The sequence below is a fragment of the Rhinatrema bivittatum genome, chromosome 14, assembly GCF_901001135.1.
Source record: "Rhinatrema bivittatum chromosome 14, aRhiBiv1.1, whole genome shotgun sequence".
In the NCBI taxonomy this organism is placed as follows: domain Eukaryota; kingdom Metazoa; phylum Chordata; class Amphibia; order Gymnophiona; family Rhinatrematidae; genus Rhinatrema; species Rhinatrema bivittatum.
Window position 1 is genome coordinate 80,410,559 of NC_042628.1, and position 20,519 is coordinate 80,431,077.

At 47.9% G+C, this 20,519-nt stretch overlaps 1 protein-coding gene across 2 annotated transcripts in view; it reads right to left on the reverse strand.

Moving 5' to 3' along the window:
• Positions 1-20,519, reverse strand: part of LOC115075977 (beta-1,4-galactosyltransferase 3-like) — a 122,168-nt gene that overhangs the window by 94,117 nt on the left and 7,532 nt on the right. For both annotated transcript variants that reach the window (XM_029576989.1, XM_029576988.1), the window contains exon 2: positions 16,179-16,864. In XM_029576989.1, coding sequence (XP_029432849.1) covers positions 16,179-16,446 — 268 coding nt within the window. In that variant the 5' untranslated portion in view covers positions 16,447-16,864. The remainder of the gene's footprint in view (positions 1-16,178; positions 16,865-20,519) is intronic.

Below are 20,519 nucleotides of genomic sequence, written 5' to 3' on the forward strand. Positions count from 1 at the left end.
CTAAGGGCCACATGTGAATATCTTCATGTTAAGAGAGATCTTTGTATGCACCCACTACAAAGAGCTCTTAGCAGTCAGGGAATGAGTTTGGTCTCCGGGTGTTAGGAGGGGCTAACCTGGAGAAGTACATAGAGAAGACCGTCAGAGCCACAGAAGAACCCTCCCACCCCCACATTAGCAGCTCCTCTGCTCTGTTGGAGAAGCAAGGTCACAAGGAACAGAGGAAGACAGAGTTAGATAAATGAGACCATCTTAAGAACATAAATTGCCATACTGGGTCAGTCTGAGGGTCTATCAAGCCCAGCATCCTGTTTCTAACAGTAGCCAATCCAGGCCACAAGTACCTTAAATAGATTCCATGTTGCTAATGCTTGGTAATACCAGTTTTTAGACTTCTCTTCCAGAAACTTGTCCAAACCTTTTCTAAACTCAGCTATGCTAACTGCCGTAACATATCCTCCAATAATGAATTCCATAGCTTTAATTGTATGTTAAGTGAAAAAAAATTTCATCTATTTGTTTTAAATAAGGATGTTGACTGGAGCACATAAATGTTTTCTCATCAGCTGTACAAAGTAATACTACACCAACCACATCTCCATTATCATACAATAAAGATGCACATGCAATTTTTAATGACCTTCATACTAGGCGTCATCATCAGAGACAAACACTTTCAAGCTCAGCCTTATATATAATCAGTCATTTAAACTGTAACCAAGTCCCAGTAGATATAATGGACTAGAAAAATATTTAGGTTTTTTGATGGAATTAAAATTGCCGAAGTGTAATCAATCACCGAACGTGAAAGTCAGTACTTGAGAACATAGCGCTTGAAAACTTTGTACTACTAAAGAACTTATCTGGAAAGAATGCTTGCTGTACAATGTATCACAATTTTCTTGTAGATACTTTGAACAATTCACCATATAAGCCGCCATATGTACACAGTCATCCACAGAGCTGCTGCCCCGACACGGGACCGTATTTCGGACACACGCCAGACATGCATTTACCTATACAATGGAATGCTGACATGAAATTGACAACAAATGATTAATCACCATTAAAGATTTTTGTCCTTACCTCTGTTGCTTATAGTTTTTCCAGCAAATCCGCTTCAGCATCTGCTGTAGCTTGTTTCAGCTCCATATCCGTAGAATCCACCGCATTATCAGTAACCTTGATGTCAAAGACTGAATCCAGCCAATCAAAATGTTTTTATCCAATGGGAGTTCCTCTTTCTCTGTGTCTGTCACTTTGTTTTTCGTTCACTGTCGTCGTTCACATGCAGAATTTCTTCTAGTGGGCATCTTTCTGATTCAGTGTCAAGGTCCACAAGAAAGATCTTTACCATCTCTATTTAGTGCCAATTGCTGCTTGCTTTCTATTTCCTGTCTTTTAGGGGTTTCATACAAATTCACTTTTAGCATCACAAATCTAAAACTTTCATGGTGCGAGTACTTTCTTTCTATGCAGGTGTTCTCACATGACCACTATCACATGGTTTATTTCTACCTCTGGTCACATATGTCCAGGCTTGTCTATGTGAGCTATGCTGTCAACCCAGCCTTTTCTCTCTCTCTGAATTTTAAAACATTCTTTTTTATACACTGTGTAAAATGCTGCCACGGTTATAACTGGACAAGTCAAATATATCAGCCTGCCATTTTGCATCCACATCTGACAGATCATTTTGATTCTTTTAAAACATGTCCCAGCAGGTCTGTGAAAAGAATAAGTATCTTGGTCTGTAAGTCATTCAGTTATTTGTTTTCTGGCCACTCTTTCATTACATTTTTAACAGCTGGAAAAAAGAGGCTTTATCCTGCCAAAACTTCCTATTCTACTTGGATCATAATAAAACCACTCGTGCATGGTTGTAGTGAGTGCTGTAAACACAGTGGGGACTAATAATCAGCCACCAAGTGGCTAGATAAGTTAGCTGCCCACCCCACCCCCCACCTGTTTCGGCGCAGACTGTGTGCAGCTCGCGGCCCTGAGAAGCACACAGCTCTATTGCTCTTTGCCGCGAGCAGGATAGGCCCCGTTTGTGGCACCACGTGGCTGCTCTCCGTCATCCCCTACAGCTCAGCACCCTAGGCGACCACCAAAGTTCGCCTAATGGACGCGCTGGCCCTGCATGGTTAGCTGGATATGTATATCCGGCCAACTTTAGGACAGCTCTACGGTGCGACCAGAGTTAGCCACATAAACTAGCCAAATATCAGAGTAAGCCACATAAGTTATATGGCTAACTCTGGCCCACTCTGAAACACATCCTACCCACCCCCACATCGACCCAGAATTTAGCTGCATACAGCTTTAAATAGAGCCAGCTAGCCGTTTAGACGGATAAAGCGCAGTTGCTTACCTGTAACAGGTGTTCTCCTAGGACAGCAGGATGTTAGACCTCACATGTTGGTGATATCATCTGATGGAGCTCGGCACAGAAAACTTTTGTCAAAGTTTCTAGAAGCTTTGACCAGCAGACTGAGCATGCCCAGCCTGCTACAGTCCGCGCGTCCACACAAGGTCCCCCTTCAGTCTCGTAGCATAGCAAAAATACAAGCGAAAAAAATAAAACAAATCCAAAGAATCCAACTCCGTGGGGAGGCAGGTGGGATTCCTGAGAACTAACATCCTGCTGTTCTACGAGTGCATTCTCCTAGGACAAGAGGGATGGTAGTCCTCACATGTGAGTGAATACCAAGCTCCAGACTGCCCCTGCAAACAGGCGAGACCAACAGTGACCGAACAAGGTGCCAATGGGCACAACACAACTGTGGCACTGTGGAACAGTAGGGGACTGTCTGGTTACCACAAAGGCACGACGCGTTGGGTTCAGGCCTGGAACAGGTTCCAATGAGTGAACATCTTACCTTTCTTAATATATTTTCACCAATTACCTATTGATATTTGGTATTTGCTATTGTCAAAAACAGGATGCTAGGCTAGATGGACCTTTAGAGCTGGCTTAGTATGGCAGTTTCAAAACAAAAACAAGAGAAAATGCCGCAAAGAAATGTTTTTCTTATGCTTAGTGTAAAAAACAAAAATTAAAAAAAAATTCAGCTGCTGAAAGGTGAGTCAAATAGTCTCATTCAGACAGACAATGGTGTCATCTAATGGAAATATTCTTCCTCTTGCTCTCTCTTCCCTCCAGTGTTAGTCGTTTTCCCCAGACATACACCATCAAGTACAAGTTCACAATCTCGGCTTCTTGACAAGAGACATAAAAGACCATGCTATAATCAGGCATACTTTTTTTGTGAGGAGAGTGAAGTTGTTATGATGAGAATATCAAAGTTAAAGGGCAGAAAAACTATTTTATTAACAAAATAAATTAACAAAAAAAACTAAGCCATATAAAAAGTAAAAACTTTAAAAGATAGGTGGAATATTTGTCTTCACTGTTCTTCCCAGCTCAGCCACAAGACTCCCCTTTATGTTGAGAGTATTTTTATCTGACGATAGTGGTAATCTTTATTCAATATACTGATTTTCTATAAAATCAAAATGCATTTGGATCTTTGGCAAGAGGACTCATTACCATCTTTAGAGAGCCTTCCCTTCTAATCTTTCAGAAGTATGAGAAAACTCCAGCAGTGCACATGGAATAAAGGGAGAAAGACAGCAATTTTATATCACTCATACATTACTTTATGCATAATTCAACTAAAATGAAGAAAGATGACAGCAAAGATGATGGTTTCATTACAGTAATCTGTGTTGTTTGTAACTGTCCCCAAGACCTTTTTCAATGTTCTTCGTTGTAAGGTCAGGAAGCCAAACATGGCTCCCACAGACCCTAAGTGCAGATCCCTGACACTCATCCTCCAACTTCTCCAAAGGCTTGCTGCTGACAATGCTTTTGGAAAAGCTGTTCTTCCGGCAGCACATGGCACTCAGCAAGTGCCCAAGCTTTTGTGCTATTCAAGAGATTACGAGAATAGTTCAGGAGTTAGGCACTGCACAATTCAAAGTTATTGAGTGTCATTCAATGCAAGAAGAAAGAAGAGTTGCTTATCTGTAACAGGTGTTCTGAGGACAGCATCAGATGGAGCCCTGATGCAGAAAATAGATGTCAAAGTTCCTAGAACTTTAACTAGGCACATCCATGTGGAGTCCCTCTTCAGTCTCTTAATGGAGAAATTACTTACCTGATAATTTCATTTTCCTTAGTGCAGACAGATGGATTCAGGACCAATGGGTATAGTGTATTCCTGATAGCAGTTGGAGACGGAGTCAGATTTCAATCTGACATCAGCACCAGTACATATACCCGTGCAGGAAGCTCTGCTCTTCAGTATTCTCCTCGCAAAGCAATTGTGGATAGATATATGTATGTCTGGATAATTTGATTAACTTAGTTAACTTTGTTTAACTTTAATAACTTGAGAAACGTGATCAACTTCAACTGGTTGACGTGGACTATAGCTGGAGACCGCCAGTGCCCTCAACTGAGAAACGCCGACACCCGGTAACTATGGATGTCCTAGCTGAAGGGAAGCATGGCTTACCTGTATTTGTCCTGCTCTCGGGAATTGACACCCGAGGTTTTCGTGCATAGCGGCAGCCGTGGGCGTGATACTGAATCCATCCGTCTACACCAAGGAAAACGAAATTATCAGGTAAGTGATCAGGTAGGTGGTCCGTCTTTCTAGCGTGTAGCAGATGGATTCAGGACCAATGGGATGTACAAAAGCTACTTCCGAACCGGGTGGGAGGCTGCCCGTGGCCCACTTAGTACTGCCCTTGCGAATGCTGTGTTCTCCCGAGCTTGAACATCCAGGCAGTAGAACCTGGCAAAGGTGTGAATGGAGGACCATGTCGTCGCCAGACAGATCTCGATGGATGACAGCATCTTTGTTTCCGCTCAGGACACTACCTGGGCTCTAGTGGAATGGGCCTTGACTTGTAGACGTGGAGGCTTGACTGCCTCTAAGTAGGCCGCCTTGATTACTTCTTTGATCCAGCGGGCTATGATTGCCCGTGAGGCTGCTTCCCCTGGTTTCTTCCCGCTGTGAAGGTCGAATAGGTGGTCCGTCTTTCGTACGGGTTCTGACCTTTCTAGGTATCGGACTAGGAGTCTGCCAACGTTAACATGGCGAAGATGGCGAGATTCTTCTGAGCCCTTATGCTCATCTGGAGATGGCAGCGAGAAGGTTTGGTTTAGATGGAAGTGAGAAACCACTTTTGGGAGGAAGGACGGGACCGTGCATAGCTGTATGGATCCCGGTGTGAACCTGAGGAACGGTTCTCAGTAGGATAGTGCTTGAATTTCGGAGATGTAATGGGCCGAACATATTGCCACAAGGAATACAGTCTTCAAGGTTAGGAATCGTAGAGACAGACCTCGGATAGGTCTGAAGGAGGCTCCCGCTAGGAAGTCTAGTAGTAGATTGAGGTTTCATAGGGCTACTGGCCATTTTAGGGGTGGTCGAATCTGCTTGACCCCTCTCAGGAAGCGGGAGATGTCCAGATGAGATGCTAGGTTGGTGCCTTCCACTTTGGCTCTGAAGCAGGCCAGAGCAGCCATCTGAACCTTGATGAGAGACAACCCCTTCTGTAAACCGTCTTGCTGAAATTCCAGGATTGTGGGGATTTTGACTGTTAGCGGAAGGATGTCGTGGTCTTCGCACCAAGCTTCGAATATTCTCCATATTCGTATGTAGGTCAGTGATGTGGAGAACTTGCGTGCTCGGAGCAAGGTGTCGATCACCGCCCTAGAGTATCCGCTCTTCTTCAGGCGTGTCCTCTCAATGGCCAGAGCGTGAGAGAGAATAGATTTGGGTCTTCGTCGAGGATCGGGCCTTGCTGGAGCAGATCCCTGTGTGGAGGTAGAGGGAGAGGGCTCCCCGTCACGAGTCTTCGCCCGTCTACGTCGGCCTTTTTGGCCAGTCCGGGGCCACTAGAAGTACTAGGCCCCTGTGGTGCTCTATCTTGCGGATGATCCCGTCCAGTAGTGACCACGGGGGGGGGGGGGGGGGGGGGGAGGCGTATACCAGGTCTTCCTGAGGCCAGGTCTGGACGAAGGCATCGATCCCTTGGAATTATGGCTCTAGTCTGCGACTGAAGAAGTTGGGAACTTGGGCGTTGGACTGGGTTGCAGGGAGATCCATGGCTGGGGTTCCCCAGCATTTTACTATCAACTGGATTCCTGTGGTCGACAGCTTCCATTCCCCTGGGTCTAGACTTTCTCAGCTGAGGTATTCCGCAGTGACGTTGTCTTTTCCCGTGATGTGGGCGACTGAGATCCCTTGTAGGTTTGCTTCCGCCCATGCCATTAGAGGATCTATTTCCAGGAACACCTGTTGGTTTCTGGTTCCTCCCTGGCAGTTGATGTAGGCAACTGTCATGGCGTTGTCTGACATGACTGACAGATTTGCCCTGGAGCCTGACACTGAACCGTATGCAGGCTAATCTGACCGCCCAGGCTTCCAGTCGGTTGATGTTCCATCCCGATTCTTCCTTGTCCCATTGTCCCTGGGCCATCAGTTCCTGGCAGTGGGCTCCCCACCCTCGTAGGCTCGTGTCCGTAGCGAGCAAGATCCAGGTCGGTGGGGATAGCCTTACTCCCTTGCTCAGATGGTCTTCTTGTAGCCACCATTGGAGCTTGTTCCGTATCTCCTCCGGGAGCTGCAGTCGAATAGAGTAGTTCTGGGACACTGGGTTCCACCGTGAAAGTAGGGAGCACTGTAGCAGTCACATGTGAGCTCTTGCCCATGGGACCACTTCCAGGGTTGACGTCGTGAGGCGGAGGTAATCCTTGGGGCAAAGACTTGTCAGCAGGTTTCGCAATTGGTTCGTCAGTTTTCTTCTCCTCGTAGGGGGAAGAATGACCTTGTCTTGTCTGGTGTCGAACCGGACTCCCAGGTATTCTAGGGATTGGGAGGGCTGTAGGCAGCTCTTGTTTGTGTTGACAACCCACCCGAGGTTCTCCAGTAGGGCCTTGACTCTGGTGATCGCCTGATGACTTTCCTCTGGAGACTTTGCCCTGATCAGCCAATCGTCCAGATATGGGTATACGAGGATTCCCTCTTTACTCAGTGTCGCCGCTACTACCACCATAATTTTGGTGAACGTCCGAGGGGCTGTGGCGAGCCCGAAGGGTAGCACTCGGAACTAGTAGTGGTGGTCCAGGATTGCGAAGCGCTGGTGCTCGTGATGGACCGGGATGTGCAGGTATGCTGCTGACAGGTCCAAGGATGTAAGGAATTCTCCCGGCTGTATCGCCTTTATGACCGAGCACAGGGTTTCCATGCGGAAGTGTGGTACCCTCAGGTAGTGGTTGATCGAATTGAGGTCCAGGATGGGCCGGAACGTTCCCTCTTTCTTGGGGACGATAAAATAGATGGAATAGTGCCTAGTATTTTGTTGTTGCATGGGCACCGGCGTTATGGCCTTTAGGGAGAGTAATTTGGCCAGTGTAGTTTCCACTGCTGTCCTCTTGGAGGGTGCGTGGCAAGGAGATTTCACGAACTTGTCCAGAGGGATGTTGTGGAAGACCAGATAGTATCCCTCTCGAATGATGGTTAGGACCCACTTGTCCACTGTTATCTCGACCCATCTTTGGTAGAATAGGGCAAGCCTGCCCCCTATGGCTTCTTCCTGTGGATGGATCGGCTGATTCTCGTTGTGGGATAATGCTGGGACCTGTGCCAGAGCCGGCTCCCCTCTTCTTGTGTTTGTTCCAAAAGGACTGGCCCCTGCCTGCAGGGCGAGGGGCTTGATATATACTCTTGTAGGGTCTGAAATGCTGTGAACCTCTGCCCCTAGGTAATCGGGGGAGAGGGGCATTGGCTTCTTTTTTTCTTGTCCTCCGATAGCTGAGGTACTGGGGATTCACCCCATTTGTCGGCTAACTTCTCCAGTTCGCTTCCGAATAGGAGGGCTCCTTTAAAAGGCATTCTTGTGAGTTTCGTCTTGGAGGTTGCTTTGGCTGACCAACTTCGGAGCCAGAGTTGCCTTCTGGCTGCCACTACGGATGAGATGCCCCTGGCTGAAGTGTATCAGGTCAGAGTTCGCATCCGTGAGGAAGGATATCGCTGTTCTAGTGCTTCGCCAGGTGCGGTGTTGCTGGTCATGGATAAGCAGGCGCATGTTACCACGGCACAGCAGGCGGCAATCCGTAGTAACATAGCTGATGCGTCGAATGACTGTTTAAGGATGGATTCCAGACGTCTGTCCTGGGCATCCTTGAGTGCCGCTCCTCCCTCAACTGGGATGGTAGTGCGCTTTGTGACCGCGCAGACCATGGCGTCCACTTTGGGGAACACTAGTAAATCTTTGGCTGAGGGTTCCAGTGGATATAGGGCTTCCAGGGCCTGCCCCCCTTTGAAATTGGCCTCCGGGGCATCCCATTCCAAGTTGATCAGCTGTTGTACGGCTTGCAGCAAGGGGAAATGGCAGGAGGCCTGACGGAGCCCTTCTAGGAGAGGGTTCGTCTTTGGTTCCTCTGTGGCACTTGTGCCTGAAATGGCGAGCTCCTTCAAGCTGAGAGCCACGAGATCTGGTATCTCTTCTTTGGAGAAGAAACGCCTCATGGTTCGGTAAGGTTCCGTTCCTGGAGGAATTTCCCCTTCCTCCAGGGGGTCTTGATCCTCGTCCGAGGTGTCCGTGTCGCCTATGGGGAGGTTTTTGGCCGGGGGAAGCACGGCACTGGAAGGCCTGGAGGGCCCTGGGAGGCAAGGGTCCTCTGGTGGCGGATGTGTCTGTGCCATCGGTGGCGGTTGCATGTGGACAAAGGTGTGTAGATCCTTAAAGAATTCTACCCAAGAGAAGGATCCTGGGTCTAGATTAAAGGCCGCTGCGTTCCCCAGGGACCCCTTTTGAGGGAGGGTCGTGCTGGGGATAGAGAGGTCAGGGGTACTATCAGTGGATCCGAATTCCTGTACTGGCTGGGGAGGGCCTTGTCCGGGTTCTCCCAGGGCCTCCTCACACTGTAGACACAGAGCCGTGGCCTCCTAGTGCTGCGCCGCTCTTATGTGGCAGGCTGAGCAAAGGGTTTGCGCCTTGGTTTTCTTGGCTGGTGGTGCCATGGTTTTGTGCGCGTAGGTCATTGAAACCCCGGTCTGTGCGTTTAATGTGCACGCCAGGAGGCTTAGCTATGCGCTCTGAATGTGCCCAAGATGTGCGTATAGGCCGGGATGCGCGCGCCACTGTGCGCACGGCCTTAACTTGTGCGCCTGGCACAGTTGTGTGCGTAGCTGTGCGTACGGCACCTATGTGCGTGCCCAGCTCTACCCTGTGCGCGCCCAGCTCTACCCTGTGCGCACAGTTCAGTTAGGCGGACAGAGCGACGAAATGGCATCAGCGACCATGTGAGCAAGATGGCGACCACCCCAGAGGGTCTCCACGTTGGAGGGACCTCGTATCCGATCGGGGTCTAGACCGGCCTGGGCTGATCAACCCGATGGTACAGATGCCGGCAGGCGATCTGTGTGGCAATCCGAGCCTCAGAGACAGGAGACTTAGAAAATGTTTTCTACCTTACTTTGTCTCAACGTTTCCAGGTTTCGTTCCAGGTGGTCTCCGGCTGCGGGGGAAAGGGAAGTATCTTCACCGCCGCGCTCGGTATTGCATCCGCTGCCTCTCAGCCACTCCCATTGCCGAAGGCTAAGTCCACGCCAGGAACCGGCTGCCGGACTGAGGGATCTCGAAAATCACCTCAGGAAATCTCAACTGGGGGAGGGACCCTTAGGTATCACCACAGGAGAGCGGGGCTCGTCTGGAGAGTTAAGATTTCTTCTTTGTTTGGAATTTTGTTCTTTCTTCTTTGGTTTGAATACTCTAACGCTGAGCAAGCGTGTATAGAGTCCCGAACTGCTATGGAGATGGAAAATACTGAAGAGCAGAGCTTCCTGCACGGGTATATGTACTGGTGCTGACGTCAGATTGAAATCTGACTCCGTCTCCAACTGCTATCAGGAGCACACTATACCCATTGGTCCTGAATCCATCTGCTACGCGCTAGGAAATGTAGAATTACGATTAAAATAAAAAATAGGAACAAACCAACTCCGAGAGGTGGCGGGTCAATTTCATGAGGACTAAACACCCTGCTGTCCTCTGAGAATACCTGTTACAGGTAAGCAACTCTGCTTTCTCCAAGGACAATGAGGATAGTAGTCCTCACACGTGGGTGAATCTCTAGCTACAGTCTGCTCCCCAACAAAAAAGGGGACCAACAGATACCCAATCAGGTGCCAACAGGCACACCACCACCACTGGTGCTGCTAGTAACAAAAGGGGAGACAGCCTGAACCCAAGCAATGGGCCCTAGGTTGGGAGAGTTGAGATCTACACCTCAAATTGGTTCCAAAGGATAGACTGGCCAAACCTACTGTCACGTCAGCCATTCCTATCCATATAGTAATATGATGTTCCTCTACGGGAACTGCTCACAAGTGGGCCACAAACACTGCCATGGCTCTTCAGAATGAACCTTGACATGACCCCCAAGATGCAGTCCCGCCTGGGCATAACAGAAGGAGATGCAGTCTGCTAGGCAATTGGATATTGTCTTTTTGGCAATGGCTTCCGACCACTCCAGATAGAAGACTAAAACTCGCCTGCAGTCCAAATTATGCAGTGCTCGTTCGCCTTGGTGCGAATGGAGCCTGGGAAAGAATATTGGCAGGACAATTGACTGGTTTAAGATGGAAATCCATCACCACCTTAGGCAGGAACTTGGGGTGTGTACGCAGACCAACCTGTCGTGATAAAATTTAGTACAAGGTGGGTAAGTCATTAAGGTCTACAGCTCACTGTCCCTGCACGCTGAAATGAATGCCACCAAAAATACAACCTTCTAGGTACAGTGCTCAAAAGGAGCTTTCATCAGCTGAACTAACACCACGTTGAGGTCCCAAGAAACAGCGGGAGGCCTCAGGGGAGGCTTCAACTGAAGCAGGCCCTGCATGAAAGGTACAACTATAGGCTGTATAGAGATGAGTGTATCATCTACACCATGGTGGTATGCACCAACTGCAATCACATGAACTCTGAGTTGGTTTTCAATCGAGCATCCAATAGGTGTAGAAGGTAATCAAGCAGTTTTTGTGGGGGGCAGGCGAATGGATCTAGGGCCTTCTTCTCACACCACAAGAATACCTCCTCCACTTCAGTCTATAGGACTTTCTAGTGGAAAGCTTTCTGGAAACAAAGACCTAAGCCACATCCTCTGAAAGATCAAGTGGCTGCAGTATTAACCTCTCAATATCCAGGCTATGAGCGACAGGGCCTGGAGGTTAGGATGCCGCAGCCTGTCCTGTGCATGAGATCTGGAGAAGACCCCCAACTGATCAGTTTCCTGATGGACAGCTCCCACAGGAGTGGAAACCAGACCTGTCTCAGCCAATGAGGGGCTATGAGGATCATAGTCCCTCTGTCCCTACTAAGGGAATCGGAGGATACGCATACCGAAGACCCTTGCCCCAATGACAGGCAAGGGCATCCAAGGCTGGTTTGCCGTCTGACCTGTACAGAGAGCAGGACAGAAGCACCTTCCTGGTGCAGAAGAACATGAACAGATCTAAGTCTCGGTTCCGCCAAAGGCGGAATATCTGATTCGCTACTGCCCCTGGTCCAGGGACCACGCGTGGGGTCTGAAGGCTCAATTTAGCCTGTCTGCCACCAGGTACTTTGTCCTGGCCAGGTACATGGCCCTAAGCACCATCCCATGGGTCACAGCCCATGACCAGATCTGGACCGCTTCCTGACACAGGAAGTGCCATGCCTTGCCTTCCTGCTTGATAATATACCATATGGCTACCTGGTTGTCGTCTGGATCAAGAGAACTTTGTTGAAAAGCCAAATCTCTGAAAGCCCAGAGCATGTACCTGATTGCCCGAAGCTCCAGGAAGATGATTTAACAAGAATGCTCCTGAGTGGACCAGAGACTCTGGGTACAGAGGCCATCTACATGAGCTCCCCCACTCCAGAGTAGATGCATCCGTGGTTAGGACAATTTGAGTGGGGAAAATCTGAAACGAGATCCCCTGTTCCAGGTTGGAAAGTACCCGCCACCAAGACAATGAGTCCCGGAGAGATGGAGTAATTCGGATGCAATCTTGGAGGCCCTGAATGGCCTGGCACCACTGTGACCTCTGGGTTCATTGGGCTCTGTACATGTATAAACATGCCAAAGGCGTAACATGGATGGTTGCATCCATCTGGTCCATCAGCCTCAACATGTGCCAGGCCGACACCTGCTGGCTCTGTTGAATCTCTGTCACAATGGTTGCCATGGCGATGACCCTCTGGCAGGGTAGAAAGGCCTTGGCCTGAGCTGTGTCTAGCAGGGGTCCTATGAAGTCCAACTGAGGTGACGGGTTGAGATGGTACTTTGGGTAGTTAAGAAAGAACCGTATTCAACACCCGAATGATCAAGCGCATGTACCTGACGACCCTGCCAGATATGTGCTCTTGATTAACCAATCGTTCAGATACAGGAAGATATGCACTCCCAGTCTGCAGAGGTTCGCTGCCATCACGGCCAGGCATTTTGCGAAGACCTGTGGGGCAGACCCTAGCCCGAATTGCAATACTCGGAAGTGCTGTATTGCCACCACAAATCAGAAATACTTCCTGAGACCTGGGAAGATTTTGATATGAGTGTATGCGTCCTTTAGATTGCGTGAGCATAGCCAGTCCCCCTTTTGCAAAGGGGGATCAAGGTGCTCAGGAAAACCATCTTGAACTTTTCTTTTTTTCAGAAACTTGTTCAAGGCCCTTAGGTCACAATCCTCCTGTTCTCTTTGGAATTAGGAAGTACCTGGAGTAGAATCCCTGCCTTCTTTGCCCTGGTGGTATGGGCTCAACAACTCTGGCCGTTAAGACGGAGGTGAGCTCCATTGAAAGTACCTCCTGATAGCGTTACCTGCCCCCAATATGGGCATGGAGGTCAATTTGGCAGGACACCCAATGGATTCAATTGGTACGCTTGGCAAATGATGGACAAAACTCACTGGTCAGAGGTTACACTGGGCCACTGGCTCGCAAAGAACCCACAGCCTACCCCCAACCAGAGGATCAATCATCCCGAGGACAGGCAACAGACTTACGCTCCCTACTGCCAGGTCATAACCCCATCCCAGGAGTTGCATGAAGAGCTGGCTGGGGTCTGGGGGCTCTCTGCTGCCTGGCACGGCTGCGGGAGCCCCAATGGTGTTGACGGGAGCAAGGAGGTGGAGGATAGTACTTCCTCTGGTGAAAGACTTCCTTGGCCCCAGTCTCAATAGCCTCCTGGATGAGGAGGATGGATCAGGAGTACTGGCGGAGAGTTGTTGGAGGGTCTCCTGGTGGTCCTGAAATTGGGCCACAGCATCCCTCACCCTATCTCCGAAGAGATGCTCTCCTGTACATGACATCAGCAAGTTGTTCCTGTACATATGGTTGGAGATATGAGGTCCGCATCCATGCCATTCTACAGGCACAGATTCCTGCTGCAAAGTCTCTCGATGCTGTTCGAAAACATCGTAGGTCACACAGACCTTGTGTTTCCTACACTCCAGACCCTTGTGCACCAGTGACATTAGGGTGTCTTGCTGCTGTTGAGGAGCTGCTTAGCCACCTCCTGCTCCTTCTTCCAGATGTCCTGCAAGTACTGGCTCATGTAGAGTTGTAGGCAGCAATGCGGGCAATAAGCATAGTGCCTTGGCACACCTTACTCCCAAGAGCGTCCATCGCTTTGTAGTCCTTCCCCAGACCACAGAGGAATGGGTTGAGAGCACTTGGCCCTCACGATGGCAGATTTGACCACCAACTGGTGAAGCAGCTGACACATATCGAATCCGGTAGCCTTCTGGACAAGGTAGATCCTGTCTGCCTTCTTAAACGGAAGGCACTGTGAAGGGGTGTTCCCATATCCACAGTTGAAACTCCTTAAGGATCTTGTATACCGGAACCACCACAATCTCCTTAGGAGGCTTCATGAACTGGAGGATCTCAAGCATTTTGTACTTGGCATCCTGCTCTATCAAAAGTTGAAATGAGATGGCTTCAGCCATCACCTTCACAAACCCTGTGAAGGTCAAGTCCTCAGGTGGGGATTTTCTTTATCTATCTGGGGGTGAAGGGTCTGATAGGAGACCATCAGAGTCCTTGGATGACTCTGTAGGATCATCGGAACCTTCATCCTCACTGTATGCTGTAGTGGATGGGGCCCTAGGTGCTAAGTCTTCCAGAAGTGCAGGCACTGGTAAAACTAGATGGGGGTCTACAGGCCTCGGCATCTCTGCTGGCCTTGGTGGAGCTTCCTCGAGGTGGAACTGGAAACAACCACCATATCGGTAGGGCGAGGCCTCGGTGTCCCACTGGGCACTGATACTGTCCCAGGAACAGACGCCAGCTGGGTCAGTAACGTACTGATAAGCATGTTGAGCTTCTCCAGAAGCAGTACAAGGACGGGCAGCACTGGCTCCGGTGCAGTTAGTACCACTCCACTTCCAGCTGGACTCGTCATTCCAGCGCCTCCTCAAACGATGCCAATGCCAACACTGACTGGGAGGGCGGAGGAGGAGTGACCAGATCATCTTCGGACCCTTGAGGGAGATTGGCGACTGACATCAGGACCGGTTGGAGACCATCGCGGACCCCTGGCATCAAAAGAGAATGGGCTCTCCTCACCGTGCGATCGCTTCGGGGGTATTGCGGCAACAGTCGGTACATCCCCGCGCATTGAAGGGGACTAGTGACTATGCTTCTTAGACTTTCCTCAATGCTCAGCCCGGTCTTGACCCTGTCTTTCCCCGATGCCAATATTGAAGACAACTAATCCGGTGTCCTCGGCCAAGACCAGATTGTCAACAGCCTGTCTCCAGCGCCCCTATCTGCCGGCAGCATCAATGGAACAGACAGTCCCGCCAATGTCTAGGTATCCATCGATGCAGCTCCCAGGTCCTTCAATGCCATGGCTCAGACTTCCTCGACCCAAAGAGCTAATCCAATTTGATGACGCGAATGAGACATCCCTTCAGGGTCATATGGGCGCATAAGCAGCAACCCCGGATGCCCCCAGGCAGAGGATGCATACCTGATAAGGTTACAGCTCCGCGGAAGAGACTGAAGAGGGACCCAGCATGGATGCATGGTATAGGGCATACTCAGTATGCCTTGTCAAAGTTTCTAATACTATATGAACTAAACTTTGACATAAGTTTGCCGCATCGGGCTCCATCAGATGATGTCACCCATGTGTGAGGACTACCATCCTGCTTGTCCTCAGAGAAAATAGCATAGGTATTCTGGAGGCAGCATCAGCAACAAGCCTCAAGAGAATTTGATGGGGAGAGAGAGCCAGCTTGGAAGGGTTGAAAATGAGGATAAGATGGCAGAGGCTGCCTGGTAGGAGTAGGGGTTTATCGGGGGTTAGAATGTGTGAGGGACAGGAACAGGACAGTGTCTGAAATGGGGAAGAATGTTGGGAGAAATTGGCTGGGAAGGAACTGGCAGTGGATGAGCTGAGCAACCAAGAGGAACACACAGTTACATGAATTTGTGTATGCCTGAGGTTGGCCACATCGTTGAAAATTTTACCAGCTTTGATCCTGTGCTTAAAAGAAAGTTGAAAGTCATTGTTCCATTTCCTGGAACTAAAGTGATCCCATCCTTGAAACCTCAGTCTCCAATGAAGAGTTGTACTCCATTGAAATACATGGAAAGGAAAACAGGCTACAAAAAAGTTTACTAACAAAAAAAAAACAAAACCACACAACAGGTACGACATAGCCCATGCACATCTGCCCATTTTCCCTACTTACTATAATTTATTTATTTATTTAAAACTTTTATATATTGGTATTAGTATGCAAACATCATACTATAATGCCACAGATCCTACTTTACCCTCCTTTCCCCACCACCATGGATTCTTAAGAAAGCTCATTATAAACACATCCTCTCTGCACATCAAGGCAAAACAGTACAGAACACATACATGACACACAACAAAGAAATAAGCACGTTTGCAACACCCCTTTAGGGCTTCAACTGCCATCATTTAACTCTCACAAGTCAGCAGACCAGGACTCTCAGTACCTTTTAGTTTCTAACTTGCCCTAATGTAAGCCATTTTTCTGACTCTCATGATGAAAGCACCTCAGAGTGCTTGTGTTTCCTTGAACGTCAATCACAGGTATTTGCAACTGCGAAATGAGAGGAGGGCTCCTTACCTATGAAAGGTGAGGTGTCCGGGCAGTAAGGAAGTTCTTCCTCCAGTAGATCAGGTTTCAGAATCAGACTCAGGTTGGCATAGACATCATTAGGCTGAGATGTGTTGTGGAAGGAGCCCAGTCCTGGCAGGGAAGGGTTACCCCCTTTATAAAAAATTCCCAAGAAGTAAGCCATACGCTTCCTATAACCCTCCCGGTAGAGCAAGGCCATGACCACCAGTTGAACACAAAGGAAAAGCAACAAATACCTTCCTTTTGTCAAGGCCATTATCTATTCTCAAATTTTGAAATCAATTATCCAAAAATAACTCCTCCTCCCCCCCACCCCCAAAAAAAAAAAATCAAATCTAGACTTAGATATGTCTTCTGATCATAGTCTTTCAAGGTCTCTCTGTGATCAGTGTGGTCAGAAAAAGTAAGATTATGGCTCAGTCTCAAGCTGATACAAACTTGAAGTCCTCTGAAATCTAAAAATGTGAAAAAAAAAACTTGGACTGCTTGGGTCACCAGCAAGCAGAAAAATGCAGAGATTCCAAAGCACTTTATTTTTTCTTTAGGAGCCTGTGAGCTGATTGCTGATAATACAAAAGCCTTAAGAAATTCCTGCTGCTCTCTTTAAACAAACCGCATCCAGCAAGAGAACTTTCTACTGCTTTCTACATCCTCCGCATACCAGATAATCCAGCCTAAAGAAACAAAAACACAAAGAATGCAATTACAAGTGGTGCTTGCAACTCCTTTTAACGGTTCGAACAGAGGCAGACTCTTAAAATAGAATGAATTACTAAGAGTAAAGAGATAGCATGTTACTACCATATGATCTGGAAGCAAGATACCAGTTTACTAAATTCAGAAATGCTAACATTTGAAACAGCACAAGTACACTAGAATCTTTATAAGCATCTGCAAGGCATGCACCGATAACCAAATTCATTTCACTATTAACCATGCATGAACAGTGCAGCTACCAGTACTTTTTCCTATCGGTAGCATACTCCAGCTGGCACATGGCAAGCACATGCACTGAGAAATGCTGAATAACCCAGCCAGGAAGTAGCTCTGTGGCACATGCAACCATTAATAAAAAGGAAGTACTATGTGCTGGGCTGGTGACATCCTTGCACTACACAAAGTAAACTACTTAATCACACCTTCTGCGCACTCAGGAGAGCAATACACATTTACACAGTCTAGGGATACAACTGAAATGGCAGAGAGAAAACTAGTGATCAGAGATGCATTTAAAAATGTTTACCAGTTACACAAGTGAATTCTGGTGGCCACACATGGCACTGAGCAGAAGCAACTTTTCAGGAATTTATGGCTAATATTCAAATGAGTTGTCCAGCTAACTTTGGGAGTCAGCCAGACAAATCTCTGGAGATGAAATTTCTCTCTCCCATCACCCTTAAGAACATGCCATACTGGGTCAGACCAAGGGTCCATCAAGCCCAGTATCCTGTTTCCAACAGTGGCCAATCCAGGCCATAAGAACCTGGCAAGTACCCAAAAACTAAGTCTATTCCATCTTACCGTTGCTAGTAATAGCAGTGGCTATTTTCTAAGTCAACTTAATCAATAGCAGGTAATGGACTTCTCCAAGAAACCCAGCTACACTAACTGCATTAACCACATCCTCTGGCAAATTCCAGAGTTTAATTGTGCGTTGAGTGAAAAAGAACTTTGTCCGCTTACTTTTAAATGTGCCACTTGCTAACTTCATGGAGTGCCCCCTAGTCTTTCTACTATCCGAAAGAGTAAATAACCAATTCACGTCTACCTGTTCTAGACCTCTCATGATTTTAAACACCTCTATCATATCCCCCCTCAGCCGTCTCTTCTCCAAGCTGAAAAGTCCTAACCTCTTTAGTCTTTCCTCATAGGGGAGCTGTTCCATTCCCCTTATCATTTTGGTCACCCTTCTCTGTACCTTCTCCATCGCAATTATATCTTTTTTGAGATGTGGCGACCAGAATTGTACACAGTATTCAAGGTGCGGTCTCACCATGGAGCGATACAGAGGCATTATGACATTTTCCGTTTTATTCACCATTCCCTTTCTAATAATTCCCAACATTCTGTTTGCTTTTTTGACTGCCGCAGCACACTGAACCGACGATTTCAATGTGTTATCCACTATGACACTTAGATCTCTTTCTTGGGTAGTAGCACCTAATATGGAACCCAACATTGTGTAACTACAGCAAGGGTTATTTTTCCCTATATGCATCACCTTGCACTTATCCACATTAAATTTCATCTGCCATTTGGATGCCCAATTTTCCAGTCTCACAAGGTCTTCCTGTAATTTATCACAATCTGCTTGTGATTTAACTACTCTGAACAATTTTGTATCATCTGCAAATCTGATTACCTCACTTGTCGTATTTCTTTCCAGATCATTTATAAATATATTGAAAAGTAAGGGTCCCAATACAGATCCCTAAGGCACTCCACTGCCCACTCCCTTCCACTGAGAAAATTGTCCATTTAATCCTACTCTCTGTTTCCTGTCTTTTAGCCAGTTTGCAATCCACGAAAGGACATCGCCACCTATCCCATGACTTTTTACTTTTCCTAGAAGCCTCTCATGAGGAACTTTGTCAAACGCCTTCTGAAAATCCAAGTACACTACATCTACCGGTTCACCTTTATCCACATGTTTATTAACCCCTTCAAAAAAGTGAAGCAGATTTGTGAGGCAAGACTTGCCCTGGGTAAAGCCATGCTGACTTTATTTTATTTATTTAGTGCTTTTTTATACTGACATTCATGATACAGATCATATCATATCGGTTTAACAAGGAACAATGGGGCAATAACCTTAACATAAACAAATATAGCGAAAAGTTACAATAAAACAGGGGTAATCGAACTGGGAGGAGGAAGAGCCAGAGGCATGAGTAACTCAAAACTAATATCAGGTCATATACAATGTCAGAATTGGGGTACATTGACTAGAGGACCTTGGAGTGTTGCTGTAGCTGGGGAGGTCACAGAGCAGGGGAAGGCTTGTAGAAATAGCAAAGTCTTGAGTTTTTTTCTGAATGTCAGTAGACAGGGTTCTTGTCTAAGGTCAGGGGGCATAGCGTTCCAGATGGTTGGCGCCGCTGTCGAGAAGGCTAGATCTTTGGTGGATGAGTGGAGTGTGGATTTGGCCAGGGGAGGGTGTAGCGAGCCCTTGTAAGCTTCTCTGATGGGTCTAGAAGAGATGTGCAGCGTGAGTGGGTAGTGGATATCGATGGGTGTCCATCGATATCCACTACCCACTTTGGTTTGTTCCATTAAACCATGTCTTTCTATATGTTCTGTGATTTTGATGTTTAGAACACTTTCCACTATTTTTCCTGGCACTGAAGTCAGGCTAACTGGTCTGTAGTTTCCCCTGGAGCCTTTTTAAATATTGGGGGTTACATTAGCTATCCTCCAGTCTTCAGGTACAATGGATGATTTTAATGATAGGTTACAAATAGGTCTGAAATTTCATTTTTTAGTTCCTTCAGAACTCTGGGGTGTATACCATCCGGTCCAGGTGATTTATTAGAGCCCTTAAATTCGGGCTCTCCATCCCGGCGATCCTTTCCGCTGCTCACCTCTCAGCGCTCCCACAGCGACCTTCAGCCCTCCGCAGTCGGCGCCGCCCTGATAGGGACCCAAGCCCCGCCAACCCTGCAGAAACGCACAACCTCCGCTCCCGAGTGCTCAACCCACGTGGGACAGGCCTCCGAACCAATCGGAAGCCAGAAGGCAGAAGGAAAAACCGCGCCAAATTTAAAACCAATAAAAAAAAAAGAAGGAAGTGACGAAACTACCTAAAGCAGCCAGGTAAGAGCCCTTAAATTCGGGCTCTCCATCCCGGCGTCGCGCGCCGAAGGGGCGCGACAAAGGGGCATGCCCCTTTGTACGCCCCTAGACCCGACCGGACTCTGCAGTACTCTTCTGAGTTTACTCCCTCTGCGTTTGATCTCCAGCGTCTCTCACACAGCCTAAACGCCCGCTCATTTGGGCCCACAGATAACAGGCATGCTCCTCTCAGCCATTCCTACCATACACTCCCGCAGGAGACACACAGAAACAAAACTCGGCTACTCAACCACCCAACAACAACAACAAAAATGACTTATCCCCATCATGCTCTCACCTCTCAACCAGCTCCTGGGTCTCACCCTATTCTCCCTAACTCTACTGAATGCTCAGTCACTCGCAAAAAAACCCCACCTCTTATATGGCTATCTCATGGATGAACAGCCAGACCTGTGCGCCATCACAGAAACATGGCTAAAACCTGAAGACTCGGTCCTCCTCAATCAACTCCCCCTACAAACCTTCGACATATTCCCC